This window comes from Nicotiana tabacum, chromosome 1 (assembly GCF_000715075.1).
Source record: "Nicotiana tabacum cultivar K326 chromosome 1, ASM71507v2, whole genome shotgun sequence".
In the NCBI taxonomy this organism is placed as follows: domain Eukaryota; kingdom Viridiplantae; phylum Streptophyta; class Magnoliopsida; order Solanales; family Solanaceae; genus Nicotiana; species Nicotiana tabacum.
Genome location: NC_134080.1, coordinates 150,323,108 through 150,340,610, shown reverse-complemented (window position 1 = coordinate 150,340,610; position 17,503 = coordinate 150,323,108). Strand labels below are relative to the sequence as shown.

Genomic DNA, 17,503 nt, shown 5'->3' with positions numbered 1-17,503 from the left:
TTCTCACATGGTATCAGAGTCTTGGTGGTGAGACACATCTGAGAAATAGAACGCATTAGAAAGTCACTGTGCCTCAATTTTCCGGTGACTTTTCACGGCTATCTTGCGTCATCTCTCTCTCCGTCAGTGTTGTGCAAAATCCAACACCACCAAAAGATCCATCATCGTCCGACGGCCAAACCCCACTCAACCTCTCCGGTACAAGCAGCCTCACACGCCCTCACGCGTTGTCAGAAGCTAGGGTTTCGGCAAGCGCATGGTCCCACGCGCCGACGAGTACCACCTTTTCCGATCATTTTTTGGAGAAGTTCCTCGAGGACAGATTGCTCGCCTACTAATTCCGACTCTACCCTCCAAGTTTCATCACATTCCGATAACTTTTTTATTTTCCGGCGACTGGTTCTGTTTCCCGCGGCTACATAGTATTTTTCTGCTGCTTGTTAACTGTTTCTGTGACCTAACACAATTTTGGAGGACTGGGTGGGGTTTATTCTGGAAAATAATGTCACCTAATCTCTATCTTTGTGAAATTGATTGATTAAGACCGGTTATGTATCTTTGGATGTTACCTAACACAATTTTGGAGGACTGGGCGGGGTTTTTTCTGGAAAATAATGTCACCTAATCTCTATCTTTGTGAAATTGATTGATTAAGACCGGTTATATATCTTTGGATGTTACTAAGGGGTCGCTTTGTTGGAGGGACTAGGAAAATAATTCCAGCATTGAATCTCGCATTTAATACAATGTCTGTTTGGATGGATTAGGAAACATAATTCCCGGTTAACTAATGCGGCGTTTGGTTGGCTTATGCAGCTTTTGGTTTGTGGTATTAAACAATACCTGCATTAAGTTACGCTAGAAGTTATGTATTATTTTATGCGGGATAATTTGAAACAAGAATACATGTATTTTTAATACGGACGCCCTTAAAGTAAATAACCTTACTTAACATTTCATGCATTATTATTCATTGCATAACAATCTCTACATTATTATTCACCGTATAACAATCCCTTCATTATGATTCACTAAAGCCCATTCAATCCAAAAAGATGCTTTTGCCATATCCTGACTTTCTTTTGACCCCCCTCCCTCCTATGTTGTCTTTAGGTTAAAATCCCCTATCACTTAAAGCCACGTCGTGAGCCAAGGAGATCTTCTCTTCAATAGTGAGTAACGTAGGTATTGTGTCTTGTTATAAATAGGGGTACTTGTATTATAGTTAGGGTAGATCAATAACATAACATTTTTTCTGTGTATTATTTCTCACATGGTATCAGAGTCTTGGTGGTGAGACACATCTGAGAAATAGAACGCATTAGAAAGTCACTGTGCCTCAATTTTCCGGTGACTTTTCACGGCTATCTTGCGTCATCTCTCTCTCCGTCAGTGTTGTGCAAAATCCAACACCACCAAAAGATCCATCATCGTCCGACGGCCAAACCCCACTCAACCTCTCCGGTACAAGCAGCCTCACACGCCCTCACGCGTTGTCAGAAGCTAGGGTTTCGGCGAGCGCATGGTCCCACGCGCCGACGAGTACCACCTTTTCCGATCATTTTTTGGAGAAGTTCCTCGAGGACAGATTGCTCGCCTACTAATTCCGACTCTACCCTCCAAGTTTCATCACATTCCGACAACTTTTTTATTTTCCGGCGACTGGTTCTGTTTCCCGCGGCTACATAGTATTTTTCTGCTGCTTGTTAACTGTTTCTGTGACCTAACACAATTTTGGAGGACTGGGTGGGGTTTATTCTGGAAAATAATGTCACCTAATCTCTATCTTTGTGAAATTGATTGATTAAGACCGGTTATGTATCTTTGGATGTTACCTAACACAATTTTGGAGGACTGGGCGGGGTTTTTTCTGGAAAATAATGTCACCTAATCTCTATCTTTGTGAAATTGATTGATTAAGACCGGTTATATATCTTTGGATGTTACTAAGGGGTCGCTTTGTTGGAGGGACTAGGAAAATAATTCCAGCATTGAATCTCGCATTTAATACAATGTCTGTTTGGATGGATTAGGAAACATAATTCCCGGTTAACTAATGCGGCGTTTGGTTGGCTTATGCAGCTTTTGGTTTGTGGTATTAAACAATACCTGCATTAAGTTACGCTAGAAGTTATGTATTATTTTATGCGGGATAATTTGAAACAAGAATACATGTATTTTTAATACGGACGCCCTTAAAGTAAATAACCTTACTTAACATTTCATGCATTATTATTCATTGCATAACAATCTCTACATTATTATTCACCGTATAACAATCCCTTCATTATGATTCACTAAAGCCCATTCAATCCAAAAAGATGCTTTTGCCATATCCTGACTTTCTTTTGACCCCCCTCCCTCCTATGTTGTCTTTAGGTTAAAATCCCCTATCACTTAAAGCCACGTCGTGAGCCAAGGAGATCTTCTCTTCAATAGTGAGTAACGTAGGTATTGTGTCTTGTTATAAATAGGGGTACTTGTATTATAGTTAGGGTAGATCAATAACATAACATTTTTTCTGTGTATTATTTCTCACATGGTATCAGAGTCTTGGTGGTGAGACACATCTGAGAAATAGAACGCATTAGAAAGTCACTGTGCCTCAATTTTCCGGTGACTTTTCACGGCTATCTTGCGTCATCTCTCTCCGTCAGTGTTGTGCAAAATCCAACACCACCAAAAGATCCATCATCGTCCGACGGCCAAACCCCACTCAACCTCTCCGGTACAAGCAGCCTCACACGCCCTCACGCGTTGTCAGAAGCTAGGGTTTCGGCGAGCGCATGGTCCCACGCGCCGACGAGTACGACCTTTTCCGATCATTTTTTGGAGAAGTTCCTCGAGGACAGATTGCTCGCCTACTAATTCCGACTCTACCCTCCAAGTTTCATCACATTCCGACAACTTTTTTATTTTCCGGCGACTGGTTCTGTTTCCCGCGGCTACATAGTATTTTTCTGCTGCTTGTTAACTGTTTCTGTGACCTAACACAATTTTGGAGGACTGGGTGGGGTTTATTCTGGAAAATAATGTCACCTAATCTCTATCTTTGTGAAATTGATTGATTAAGACCGGTTATATATCTTTGGATGTTACCTAACACAATTTTGGAGGACTGGGTGGGGTTTATTCTGGAAAATAATGTCACCTAATCTCTATCTTTGTGAAATTGATTGATTAAGACCGGTCATATATCTTTGGATGTTACTAAGGGGTCGTTTTGTTAGAGAGATTAGGAAAATAATTCCAGCATTGAATCCCGCATTTAATACAATGTCTGTTTGGAGGGATTAGGAAACATAATTCCCGGTTAACTAATGCGGCGTTTGGTTGGCTTATGCAGCTTTTGGTTTGTGGTATTAAACAATACCCGCATTAAGTTACGCTAGAAGTTATGTATTTTATGCGGGATAATTTGAAACAAGAATACATGTTTTTTTAATACGGACGCCCTTAAAGTAAATAACCTTACTTAACATTTCATGCATTATTATTCATTGCATAACAATCTCTACATTATTATTCACTGTATAACAATCCCTTCATTATGATTCACGGCATAAAAACTCTTTGCATTATAATACTTGCATAACTAATATGTGAACCAAACAATCTCTAAATGTATTTCTGGATATTCTTTTGTTGAGGAAAAAAAAATTTGTTGGAAATAAAATAGTAGGGCCAAATTTCAATTTTGCTAGACTGAAAAAGGGGAAGAAATGAAGAAGCCAGTTTTGTGGGCAGTGTGCCCTAATGTGACCCACTATTTTTCAAGAAAGAGGTGTCTTTTTTTTCTTTTCCACTTTTCCTTCCATTTGTTTTTGAAGAACAAGTGGTTATTTTGTTTGTAAAAGCAAGCAGTTGGGTTCTTTTTCCGAAAACAACTCTTCTATAGTCCAAGAACCCTGAAAACATATCCTTGATATTAATTTGCGCATAAGTGATGTGTACATGCAGATCTAAAATTAGGATGTCTAGATTTGGTCTGAATTTTAAAATGATGTTCAAGCTTCATCTAATATTTTTAAATAAAGCTCAAATGAGCTTTAATTGCCAAAACACCTGTCAACTCATTAGAATAGGGCCTTTTTGGTCTTTCACCAAAATTCCCAATTTCTTCTCCACCTTTTTCAGTCTTTATATCCAATTTTATCTCTGCCATTTACTCCTAGCATCAAAGTTTGATGCAGCAAAATCTCGAAATTTTTTTAATGAGAAGGAACCAGAAGTTTCTGTTGAAGTATCTGATCAATATTTTAAAAAGTTCCAATTTTCCTGTGTGATTTCTACTGTGTTTCATTTTCTGAGTTCTAGAAGTAAAACTTGATCTGGGTTTTAGAATCTTGTCAATCTGTTTTGGACTATGGCATGAATTAAACTGTGCTTTGGAAAATTATAGAAGAGGGAGTCAAAATTGATGATAACTTTTCAAGTTCTTTCACAGCAGAAATCTGCTAAGGTATCGACTCTATGTCCCTACATACATACATACACCCAACAAGACAAACATGGAAATGTGATAAGTATTTTGCAATTGGGTTTTATTAGCTGGCTATTGTGTGAAGTTGGTAAATTTACATGTTTGAGCTACAGTTCTGAAAATGGCTTCTCCTATATCTGGGGTTCTACTAAGTTTATCGTTTACTTCTTTGTTTTGCTTGATGCCCTTTTTAGTTTTAGAAAAGTGATTAAATGCAGAGAACTAGAAGGGAAGTTCTAAGTTCTAAAAGAGAAATAAAAGAGGGAGAGAAGGGGTCATCTGCAGAGAAAGAGATAGAAAAGGGCTGGTTTTAGTTTTTCTGGTGTAAAAACAATAAAGCCTATTTGTTAATATGTTATGCTATGTACCATTGGGGTATTCATAATTTATATTATTGGTGCAAGGGTGGTTCCTTAATGGATTTGTATCAGTTTATGGATTTCTTGGATTTTCTAGGTGTGGTGTAGGGAGTGTTTGTTATTTTGGAGTGTTCTCTGTATCTTTAATATAGTACCATCTTGGTACTATTATAATAAATATTTACCTTCCCAAAAAAAATGGAAAAAAAGTGTCATGTAAATCATGCAACTTTTATAGAATCACTTCAATGATTTTGCTTAACAAATTCGATTGTCAACTAGATAGCTCTTTTTGAAAGCTTCTAGCATGTGTCAACCATGCTTGTGGGGAAGTAATTGTCTGTCGCACCATGCTTTTGAAGTGCGAGAACCACCCACTTCCCGGCAAGCATGTGTCCACAATTCAAATCATATATATATATATTTTGAGAAAGCAATTCAAATCATATTTAAAAGCTTTATTGATCATGTAGTTTGAGGAAAGCGCCACAAGAAAGTTAGGCCTCAACTTACCTTAGCCTTAGCTTATTCATCTTCAATCCCTTGACACTTCTAACGTCCAACAATGTTCATTCTCTTGGAGACAAATCTTGAAAATTTCTACTTTGAAGAATTCTTGGGGAGAATTGAGAATCTTGTTTGATGGAAATGTGGAATTAATCCCTTGGCCGAGCTCTCACTCTAAACTCCAAGCCCTAACTCAAAAACCAACCTCTCATTCTCTCTCCATGCTATTGTTGTCGGTTTATAGTCATGGGCATCCGCGTGTTTGCCTTGCCACAATTCACTTTCCTTGGGCATGACGCCATTGTCCTGGCGAAGCCCCTCCCTTGCGGTATGGCTTACGATATGCCAAATTGGCAAATTGTATTGTTCGAGGTTGCAATATCTATTTTCCTAGATGAGGTCCCGTAACGTCGCGATGCCACCACGAGACTCTGATGATGGGCAGGACAGGTGTTTCGCGGCGCGAGACTATCAAGAGACACCCTTGATGCTTAATTTCATTTTTTCAACTTCTATTTTTGGTTTCCTTTGGCTAGTCCACTACTTCAATTTCAATACCTTTCAAGCTATCTCAAACACTTGTATTCATGTCTCGATCATATCACCTGCATCATGTAATGTTGTTAACACTTTTGTAACACTTTAATTACATGCTTAGGCCCTTAATTAGCATGATGAAGATTCAAATCTACGGGGTTTTACACAGAATTAGCCTAAATTTTCAACTTTTACTAGGTTCATTTCTTTAAGGCATCTTTTGGTTCAGGATGAAATTTCATGTTTTGGCTTTTTTCTTCTAAAAACTTGAAAAATTTGGAATATATACAACAACAGCAACAACCCAGTAAAATCCCATTAGTGGGGTCTGGGGAGGGTAGTGTGTACACAGACCTTACCCCTACCTCGAAGGAGTAGAGAGGCTGTTTCCGAAAGACCCTCGGCTCAAGAAAATAAAAAGACAAAAGAAGACAATATTAGTATCACCACAGAAATCATAGGAAAAATATGAACAATATGAAATCCAGAATAAAGATGCAAAGCAAAAGAGATAACTAGTAAATAGGGCCTACACTGAAAAGCGAAATAGTAAGACACAATATTGCCACTAGTTATCTTAGACAAAAACCTTACCAGACCAGTCTTACAAAGGTACAAAGTAAGGTAAGACTCAACTACCTCCTAACCTACAACCCTAATACTCGACCTCCACATCTTCCTATCAAGTGTCATGTCCTCGGAAATCTGAAGCCTTGCCCAATCCTGCCTAATCACCTCTCCCCAATACTTTTTAGGCTGCCCTCTACCTCTTCTCGTGCCCTTCACAACCAGCCGCTCACACCTCCTTACCGGAGCATCTGAGCTTCTCCTCGGAACATGCCCGAACCATCTGAGCCTCGCTTCCTGCATTTTGTCATCAATGGGAGCCACGTGCACCTTCTCTCGAATATCATCATTCCTAAGTGTGCCCGCACATCCACCTCAACATTCTTATTTCTGCTACTTTCATCTTTTGGATATGTGAGTTCTTAACAGGCCAACACTCAGCTTCATACATCATGGCCGGTCTAACCACTGCTTTATAGAACTTACCTTTGAGTATCGGTGGCACTCTCTTGTCACACAAGCCTCCAGATGCTAACCTCCACTTCATTCATCCTACCCCAATACGATGTGCGACATCGATATACCTGGAACCAAAATCCGCATAACTTCCTGGATAACCGAACCAAGGTACTTGAAGCTGCCTCTACTCGGGATGACCTATGATTCAAGCCTCACATCCACGCCCACTTCCCCCGGCTCAGCGCTGAACTTACACTCCAGGTATTCCGTCTTCGTCCTGCTCAGCTTGAAACCTTTAGACTTAAGAGTCTGTCTCCAAACTCCCAGCCTCTCGTTAACATCGGCTGGCGACTCATCAATCAAAACTATGCGTATTGGGAACAGTTAAGAGGAATGAAATTGAGTTTTAGACATTTTTATACAACAGAACAACATGATTCAGTTCCTAAGCAATTTGCCGAATAAGTTTAGCAGTGCAACCCTACACTTTTTAGATTTCAATAACAGTATCGTTATCACCATTTTCAACAACGACCTAGTGAAATCCCACTAATGGGGTCTGGGGAGGGTAGTGTCTACGCAGACCTTACCCCTACCCCGAGCGGTAGAGAGGCTGTTTCCGATAGACCCTCGACTCAAGAGTCAATATATCAGTACCATCATCAGAAATCATATAAAAAATAACAGCAATACAAGAACCAAAAAATATATGAAAAGCAAAACAATAACATGTAGATAAGGTCTAACACTATGAGAAACAAAAGAGCAGTGTGAACACGACATTAACCACTAATAGTCTAAGACAAAATCCTATCAGACTAGCCTCACTCTGATGTGTCGTAGATATGCACAACTACCTCCTAAACTACAACCTTAATGCTCGACCTCCGCAACTTCCTCTCTAGGGCCATGTCCTTGGTAATCTGAAGCCACGCTATGTTCTGCCTGATCACCTCTCCCCAATACTTCTTAGCCCGTCCTCTACCTCTCCTCGTACCCACCAAAGCCAGCTGCTCACACCTCTTTACTGGGGCATCTAGGCTTCTCCTATGAACGTGCTCGAACCATCTGAGCCTCGCTTCCCGCAGCTTGTCATCCATGGGGGTCAAGCGTGTCTTTTCCTGAATATCCTCATTCCTAATCTTATCCATCTTAGTGTGTCCGCACATCCACCTCAACATCCTCATTTCTGTTACTTTCATCTTCTGGATACATGAGTTCTTAACTGGCCAATACTTAGCCCCATACAACATGGCTGGTCTAACCACCGCTCTATAAAACTTACCTTTGAATATCGGTGGCACTTCATGGCAGGATATGTTGAATTAACGAAACCACATGATACATGACCTTTAGTATCTGCAAAGGACTTTAAGATTTTGAACTCACATTTAAGAACAATGAAGATGCTGATAAATTCTCATCAAGTCATTGCAATTGAGTGTGTATCAACCAAAGTAATACTTCCAACGGAACTGAACTTGTTTCTGCACTTTCATGCTAGTTGGAGATATGAAGACCAAAAGGGAAAAAAAAAACTAGAAGTTAAATTGAGGCCCAAAGGGAAAAAACCAAACTGATTTCGGTTCAGCGAGCGGTCTGCCTATATTGCAAACAAAACCAAGTAGCTTGAACTGATCTTAGCTAATTTTACAGCCGTATTCCCCAACCAAAAGAGCAGTTTCCGTAGACCCTGTAGAGTCCCAAGCGTGACTTGGTGCTAATGAACTCTTCTCATTACTTAGTAGACTTTAGCAGTGTTTCACACTGAAATACCTTTTCTTTTATCTTTCCTCCCCAACTTCTCCTGCAGTATGTTGCCTTTGAAAGTTGTTCAGTCTAATATATGTTATCTACTTCCAGCTTCCAGTCATCTTATTTTCTTAAGTTAGCTGGCATCACTCGTTATTGTAAAGAATTGCTCTAGCACACAGGATTGATGCACATTTGTCCACTGCAATGATGTACAAACAGTGGACTTCTCCTTTATGTCGTCTCACAATTACTCACAATCTTTTTTGTTGGGAGCAAACTCTCACAATTTGTTTGTCCACTCCTTAAAGAAGGCACATTCAGCAATTCCTGTTTTTGTGCCTATGATCTGTATAGACCTTTCCGGCTCTAATTACTAGAGAATCTCCTGAATTTGAAGTCACTTCATCTTGCATTAAAAATGTATGCCAATAGCTATTTCTGCAAAACTGCTCCATAAGGGAGCTGAACATTGAATCTCTGAAATATATTGAAATTCTGATGGTGTCAACTATCTATAGATGAGGATGTCAAACATGTGCTTGGTAGGACAGCTTTACATTTAAAAGGGTATTGGGGGTGAAACATTGGCCATCCAATCAGGTGGTATTAGTGGTGTAATACTTTTGGGCTTGCTTGTGGATAATTAGTTGTTTCTGAGGTTTCCTTGCTGACTGTCAAAATTTCTTGTTCATCTCTTGACTCACCGTATTTGCTTTTTGGAACGAAGTTGTCAGTAGTCTATGCGAAGATTGCAGAAATTAAGGTAGTGAAATCAGATACGATGGGCAGGGTTGATTTTTATACATCAAGCATGGTGTTGGTGTCAAAGACTTTTGCTTGCTATCATGTTGATTGATCATATAGAGGGATGAATGTCATAAAAGCCCATTACTTTCGTATTGTCCAATGATAGGATCTGTTGGAACTGACGGCTAATGTGAGTTCTTTTATAGATGGTAAGGAAGGTTCGGCCATGAGACGTCGAGGTCGTCCTCCTAAGAGGCAGAACTTACAAGGAAAAAAGCTGTTTAACAAGCACACTTCTAGCGAAGACGAGGAATCAATCTGTGGATCTGACCAGGACGCAGATGAAGAAAAACAAGATGACGAAGAGGAGGTCCCTCTAATACAATCTATTAAGTCATCATCCAAGCTAAGGTCTCTGAAGACATCAAAGAGAGCTGAGGCCATATGAGAACTGGTCATTCTGGTCTCTGTTTAGATTGGTTCTATTCCAAAGTATCAGGTACTTATTCATTGATTGGCAATTTGAGCAAGAAAAATGATTAATTAAAATTGGTTAGATCAGCTTAGGTGGGATTATAGACAAGAGGGGTTGCTCTGATGGTAAGCAACCCCCACTTCCAACCGAGAGGTTGTGAGTTCGAGTCTCCCCAAGAGCAAGGTGGGAAGTTCTTGGAGGGAAGGATGCCGGGGGTCTATTTGGAAACAGTCTCTCTACCCTAGGGTAGGGGTAAGGTCTGCGTACACACTACCCTCCCCAGACCCCACTAAGTGGGATTATACTGGGTTGTTGTTGTTGTTGTTGTTGGTTAGATCAGCTTAGGCACTGGTTTCATGTTCCACAATTTCCACAGGATAGATCAGCTTATTCTTGACATCTGTTATTTAAGACTAGGAGCTTTCCTTCATATGATATTATGATTGATTATTAGGCTCTGATTCTATCTGGGACAAATTTACGGTCTTGATTATGATTGTTGATCTCACTCAAGACTGAGCATTTTCATCTTTTTTTTTTCTTCTGGAATTGACAGCTGAAGTAAATTCCGTTTGTGATTTTGCAGGTTCTCCAATCTTTGAAGGTCTTTTCTCTGTCACCATGAGCAAACAGTTTCCTTGTGAACCATACTAGTTTGAGGAAGCTTTTGTTGAAAGTATAGACATTAGGTGCAGCCTTTGTGTATTTAATAGGTTTCTTGTCATTCTCATATCCTTTTTCTCTTATAGCTATATTTGCAATATCTTTTTGCCAATTTCAATACTTTTATTGATTTGCTAGCTTATTTTGGGGATAAGATGTCCGGTCATTCCGTTACCTTTGAGCTCTTAATAGCAACTGCTGAATTGACGGAAAAAAATGCTTAAGAAAGCTAAGATTAGCATTGAAAGACCAACCGGGCAAGTTCTAGATGATAAAAGTAAGCACAAGAATGTTTTAACAAAACCCAACAAACATGGCACATGAACTAGTCAAGATGGATTAATTTTACTTCTTAATACGAACAATTAGAGCAATATCATGCCAACTAGTTGACAAAAAGTCACAAAACGAGCCAAAAAGTTATCATAACAATCATTTTACCCCATGTAACTTATTTTGTCAATTCACAACACAAAGTTTCGAAGGGGTATTGTCAGTTCACAACCCACATGAAAAAGACTAATTTTATTAGTACCAAGTAATCCAAAAGTCTCCATATAACTAAATAAGACTAATTCCCTTAAGACAGTTGTTACGTCATTCATCATAGGGAAAGGTTCCCCGGTTCAACACAAATATTCTTCGGAAAAGAACTGTAGAATAAAGAAAATCCAAGAAGATTTATTGAAAAGTCTATTACTACAAAAGAAATAAAAATAATATAAACTAAAACTACTAAATTAAGATAAAATAAAATAAATCCAAGCGGCGATACCCTTTGCGAGCCCTCCCATGGCCTCGCCGGCCGGTGGCTAGCTCTCTTACACGGTTGGTATGCCTTCACAACCTATTCCCAACAAGCACAACCCATCACAAACTCTAATCCATCCTTGAATTATTCAAACATTCTAAAACCTACTTCATTAAATGCTCCCATGCACCACACGTCTAGTTCAAAACTCACATAAATCTCAATTCCCATCAAGCATGTCGCTTTTCTATATGGTGAACCATTTATTCAATGGACAAGTTCGGAGGTGAAGACGATGAATAGCATTGAGAGCTTGGACTTTTCTGTCGTGGGAAAGTTCTCGTATGGTTACTGGTTAGTAAGAAATTCAATAACTACGTAAACTGATTCCCAGTTAATGTGGGATTAAAGGTGAAGTCCAAATTGATTTGTTATGTTTTAGACATGTCTTAATTAGATGCACATTATTAGACGACTATGTGAATGTTATGTCTAGAGCTGCTTACTATGTCAAAGCTAAGGATGGTTATGAATATCAAATGCGACCATTGATATATGATATTTGGTTTAATCCGGATGAAGAAAATTCAATTGCTATGGCTTGGATTTCCTTTCCAACACCACCACCTACCTTCTTTGTCAAGGAATCTTTGTTCTCTGTATGCGGCGAAATCAAAGGACTTAATTTCTCGCTATTAAGCCATTTTGGAAGAATGCCTCGAAACCCCGAGGACGTGGAGCTGCGACCGAGTCCCCTCCCTCGGGGCTCGTCGAGGCCCGACTCGAAGAAGACGAAGGCCGAGGCTTGAGAGAGAGAGGAAGTTCCCAAGGCACACGGCTAAGTCTGACAGAGCTGGCCTATCCAGAGCCTATGTCGAAGCATCGCGTCTAGCCGTCCCATCTCCATAATTTACAATTAATGCATGTTGTACTATAACCGGGTTCCCCTCCTATATAAAGGGAACCTACACTACTTTGTAAGGGGCTGATGTTGCTCCAAATATTCTCCACAAGATCAATAATCTCTCTCTCTCTCTCTCTCTTCTCTCTAACATGCTCGTCCTTATTGGCTCGAGGCCACTCTCAGCGTTTATAGCTTTCATATTTGTTCTTCATTTATTGTTTGGTATTGTCCATAAAGAGCCTTGTTTGATCACATCCCAACTGTTATCCCATTCCCGATTACCCCCGACAGCTCGAGATCGAGCCAAGATATCGACCTCGGGGCCCTCCATCGACCAGTCCGAAGCCAGGGCACCAAGCCCCTCGGTTTGATTACTGCCCCATTTTAGCTTGTATTTTGTCGTTAAACTTCATATTCTTAGCATCATCTGCTATAACAACGAGCATAAAAATAGATTGCGTATTTTTAAAATCCTATTTACAAATTTAATTGTTGTTACCATTTTCACGGTAAACAGTTTGGCGCCCACCGTGGGGCTAAAAATAATAGTGATTATTTTCTTGCTGGTTTCATTAAAAAAACGCAAGTTATCTTTCACACTTTTTCTTGTCCAAGATCTCTTGATTTCAGGTCAAAATGCCTGGCTCGGTAAACAGAGTCGAGAATGACAATCTCGAAAACCACGGAGAAAATAGTATGGCTGTTCCAGTTGTTGGCGCGCCATCGCGGAACCCCGATAACGCACCTGGACCGATTCCAGCGGACGCGGTTTTGCAAAACGCACAGCGAGCCGACAAAACCTCGCGCACCGACGGAAGCGTACAACATGGCGACCAACAGGACGCCCAAAAGACCCCAGCCCATGAAGAAAAGGAAGTTAGTCTTCATGTTATTTTTGAAATGTTGCACGCACAACAGTTGGCCATTGCTCAGTTACAAAGCCATCCGAAGACTCCCAGTACAGCAACGCCGGAAACAGCTCCCCCCGCCGAGCAAGTACCCGAGAGATCGAGCAACAATGGATCGGTAATAGACCCCGCCATAGCAAAGATGCTTGGGGATCTCTCCAAAAGGATCGAATCAGGTTCGTGGAAGTTTGTGCAACGGCCGTTCCCCGAGAAAGCGGCCCCGAAACCCATTTCAAAGAAGCCTAGAACGCCAAAACCCCCTAAGTACAGCGGGACCTCATATCCCAACGAACACATCACCACCTATATGTGCGAGGGAAAAGGCAACGACCCAAAAGATAATGAGATCGAGCCCGTCTTATTGAAGAGGTTCGGGGAAACACTCTCGAAAGGAACCATGATGTGGCGTCATAACCTAGCACCCGACCCCACAAACTTGCCAACCGAACCGACAGATTCCTCCATAAAGGCATGAGCCGGTGCCATCGAAACAACGATGAGAAAGCCCGACGCATCCAGGGACGAGCAAAGGGAGAAAGAAATGCTACGAGGATTCACACCTCATCCCCCGATGGAACGAATGGAAGTACACCCTTACATTCAGCAAAGAGGGTACCGAAACCTCATCTCGACCTCGCAATGACGTACTGGTAACCTTCTTCCTCACTCGATCCATTTTAAATAAAACATGTGCACATGAGTGCAGGTGGCTTGATCAGCACTGACGAGCCAAGGATGATGGGGCGGCTCGGACCGCCGGGTCAAAACAAAACCACCTATTGAATCTTTAATAGATTCCAAACGGCGATCGCTACGACAAGGAGAAAGACCATTTTCTCAGTACGACATGACTGGCCCAGACCGGAATGTCGAGTTCTATATCATCAAAGGAGGTACAAGGCACAAACGCCTTATCCAGACGACCACGGGTGCATCACCCGAGGATAGGTCCGCCTCCACTTCGCCAAAAGGACGAAATCCCACATAAGGGGAGGAATTAAAACCGTCGGCAGGAAGTAATACGCGACAAGGGGAAATCCCGCATCACATGACGCATCGCCAGCACCAATATCTCCACTGTCGAAAGAGTCAAAGGGTAAGCGAACCACATCATCGGCCAAGCTCGATTAAACACAGCGGAGGGCTGTACTAGAATCCACACCCTAAAACAGCAGGAATATACCAAACCTCAGAACATTGCTTACAAATCCCGCGATAAAGAAAAACTACCTCCCTCCTTCGTTATTTTTCACTAACCTGTATGCAGACACCGGGTCAGGGCATTCGAAAGTTCTAACTCTACCCGTAGACCTCAAGGCCTTAATAGAAACCACCGCGCTCTTTCCCCTCGGCCGGACTTTTGCCCCAAAGAAGGTCTCGCCAGCAAGGTGCTTAGCGGAGCAACGTACCCCTGAGGAGGAACCGACAAGATCATAGGCCTTCTTATGCAATCAAACGATGAAGGACACCCCCCTCCTTGAAGGCGCCGTCTGCTCGAAAGGGCCGGAGAACGACAGACTGAGCCTCAATAGGGAATCATGTACTGGACCAAACGGTCCAAGGAGCCGCGCCCGCATGGCTCGAGCTCACAACAATGAAATGATATGTATTTACGCCAAGCAATAAAAGAATATCTTTCAGCATCTCATACTCCAAGAAAGGGAATTTCAGCATACTCTCTGTAGGGATCCCTCCACCAAATGCATCCCGAAATACTCGTAGACTTAGCGTCAATAATTTGTCTCCCGCACAACCCCAGGGTTGGAACTCCAGGCTCATAAAGCCCCAACAAGGTAACTCCGAGCTCACAAATAACGGCCTTTGAGCCGAAGCAAACTCAATGAACCGGAGACTATCTCCAATCGCCGTACATTGGAAAACCTGAGGCTGTAAGACCCCGAGCAAGCAGACTCGGTATAACCAGATCTATTCTACATAGCAACAAAAATTGTAAGACCTCAACAGGCATGACAAAATGTAAGACCTCAACAAGCATGACAAACTGTAAGACCTCAACATGCATGAAAATTTTGTAAGACCTTACTACAAGCGTAAAACTCAATCCCAAAGTTTAGGCTATACGTCGCATTTGTAAGAATCCCAAAAGGGCATACCCTCGATGTAGATGCCTAAACTCTCACTCGAGATCAAAAATGGCTCCAGCCAAACACATATGACTACGGTCAAACCGGCTGCACCAGCCAAATTAACGCGACTCGGGGACGCCCGACTGTCGCTAACAAAATCGCAGGTCATTACTTCGAATATACTTTGAAAAGAACCAGTTAAAATAGGTTTCCCTCAACAGGAAAATGGGCTTCAACCATGTCAGCTCCAAAAACACAAGGCTTTGAGCTACTCAGCCTACGAGCTAAGAACCTTACAAGGAGCTCAAACATCACCCCTAATGACTTGAAATCGAGGTTCTTTCAGAACCAACGACGGGTCAGGCAAAATCATTTCAAAAAGAACTTAACGAGAGGAAAACAAAGCCTAAAAAATACCCACGGACAAAAGCGTAAGAGCCATTGTCGCCAGCCAAACGAGCCTCCGGTCCACACACTAAAAGGTCTCAACAACCAAATAGCGTAAAAGCCACTATCGCCAGCCTGAAAATTGAAAACTTGAGGATTAAAGTGAGCTCGAGTCGTAACCTGATTTGGAGACCAGATCCAAAATAGTTAACTACAAAATACCTACGGGCAAAAGCGTAAGAGCCATTGTCGCCAGCCGAACAAGCCTCCGGGCCACACACTTAAAAGGTCGCTTCAATCTGAAGCACAAGGACCATCGTCGCCCACCCATACAGGTACGAAAAAACTTGAGGGTCAATTAAAGCTCGAGTCGTAACGCGACTCGGAGACTGGACCCGAGATAGTTGCAACACAAATGCCTAAGGGAAAGGAATAAGGACAATCACTATCCGCCCATGCAGGCGCGGGAGATCGGAGGTCAGGTAAGCTCGAATTAAGGCCCAACTCGAAGACTAGGCCTAAACAGCTGGGCAAAGTGCAAATGCCCTAATGCCTACTCACGTTAGAAAGCGCACTTAAGAGCCTCCGGGCCTATCTAGTAAGCTCCGAATCCACAAGGCTCCCGCCAGACACCGAAACCAGCCTGCTTGGTCAAAAGCAATAAAGAAAGAGATACAAAAGAGATAAAACTTCAAGTTTTCTCTTATTTACATACGCAAAAAGTGCGCTCTCCATCTACAAACATGCTCTGCAAATATCAAATACAAAATGGAAAATTGGCGAAATCTATGCTCCGCTCCAAAAGGATACATCCTGCTAGCCCCAGATTCGCTCTCCGTGACGTAAGCAAGGAAGGACCGAGCATCACGCTCGTCCACCCTAGCACGAGCCAACTCCTCCAAGAGAATGAAGCCCCTAGCACCGATCTCCTCGAGTACCTCTCTTCGGGATCTGCAATGAACATATTCCTCAATCCACTTCTCACGAGGAGGACCCGCTTCAACTCGGCTTGGGCATCAACATCATCCTTCATATGAATCGCCATCTCCTGCTAAGCCTTAGTTCGACTTAATGCTGCTTCAGCTCGGGCATCAATTATCTTAGCCCGGATCTTCGAGAGATCGGATTCGAGCTTCCCAATCATATCTGCTTGAACTGTAACATTGTCACGAGCCAAACGGAGTTTGGCCTCGAAGGTAGGGACCTTGGCCAAGGCGCTTCTCTCCTCTAAAGCTTGAGCCTACACCTGAGCCCTCAATTCATCGTAAGCATTCCTGGCGCTGTCGGCTTCGCCCTTAAGGTACTCCTAGGCCTCTGTCATTTTTTGCAGCTAAGATAGGCAAATGGGTTAACCTTAAGGGTCAAAAAGAGCGAAGCGTGTACTATGGAAGGTTACCTGCTCTATCAAATAGCTCTCGTAATTCGAGCTCCGACACACCTCATATTGCCTGTGCATCAATTCAACCCCCCTTCTCCTCGCTAAGAAACCTAAGGGACTCACCCTCATCTAGAGCTTTCTGAAGCCTGGCCCCATGATGGAGCATCTCTGACCTGAGCCTATCAAAGGCCCGCGAAAGAAAAACTTGATAAAGAAAGGAAGATGCGAAATACAGAAGGACTGCGCTGAAACTCACCATGAAGTGAAGCCGGCGGACTTTCTCGAAGGCAGAGCACACTCCTATTGATCCTGCCCCTTCGGCCCCGGAAGAACCTACTCCGGGCAAAGCATATTTGCTTGGAGGAACCACCGTTCTGGAATCAAACACTCCGGGAACAACAAGCTTTGGCAATGTCCTCTCCTCGAAGACACGGGCCCGTTGAGCCCCATTTAAAGCTCCATCACACTACGGGTGCAAATCCTATTTATCGCCATCATCTTTCAGCTCGGAGGCCGGTGACTTCTTCCCCTCTCCA

At 42.2% G+C, this 17,503-nt stretch overlaps 1 protein-coding gene across 4 annotated transcripts in view; it reads left to right on the top strand.

Moving 5' to 3' along the window:
• Positions 1-10,703, top strand: part of LOC107787291 (sister-chromatid cohesion protein 3) — a 28,557-nt gene extending 17,854 nt beyond the window's left edge. For 2 of the 4 annotated variants that reach the window (XM_075254061.1, XM_075254055.1), the window contains exons 21-22: positions 9,621-9,913; positions 10,476-10,703. In XM_075254061.1, coding sequence (XP_075110162.1) covers positions 9,621-9,862 — 242 coding nt within the window. In that variant the 3' untranslated portion in view covers positions 9,863-9,913; positions 10,476-10,703. The remainder of the gene's footprint in view (positions 1-9,620; positions 9,914-10,475) is intronic. The other 2 variants (XM_075254064.1, XM_075254063.1) reach the window with 1 other exon arrangement.
• The last annotated feature ends 6,800 nt before the right edge of the window (positions 10,704-17,503 follow it).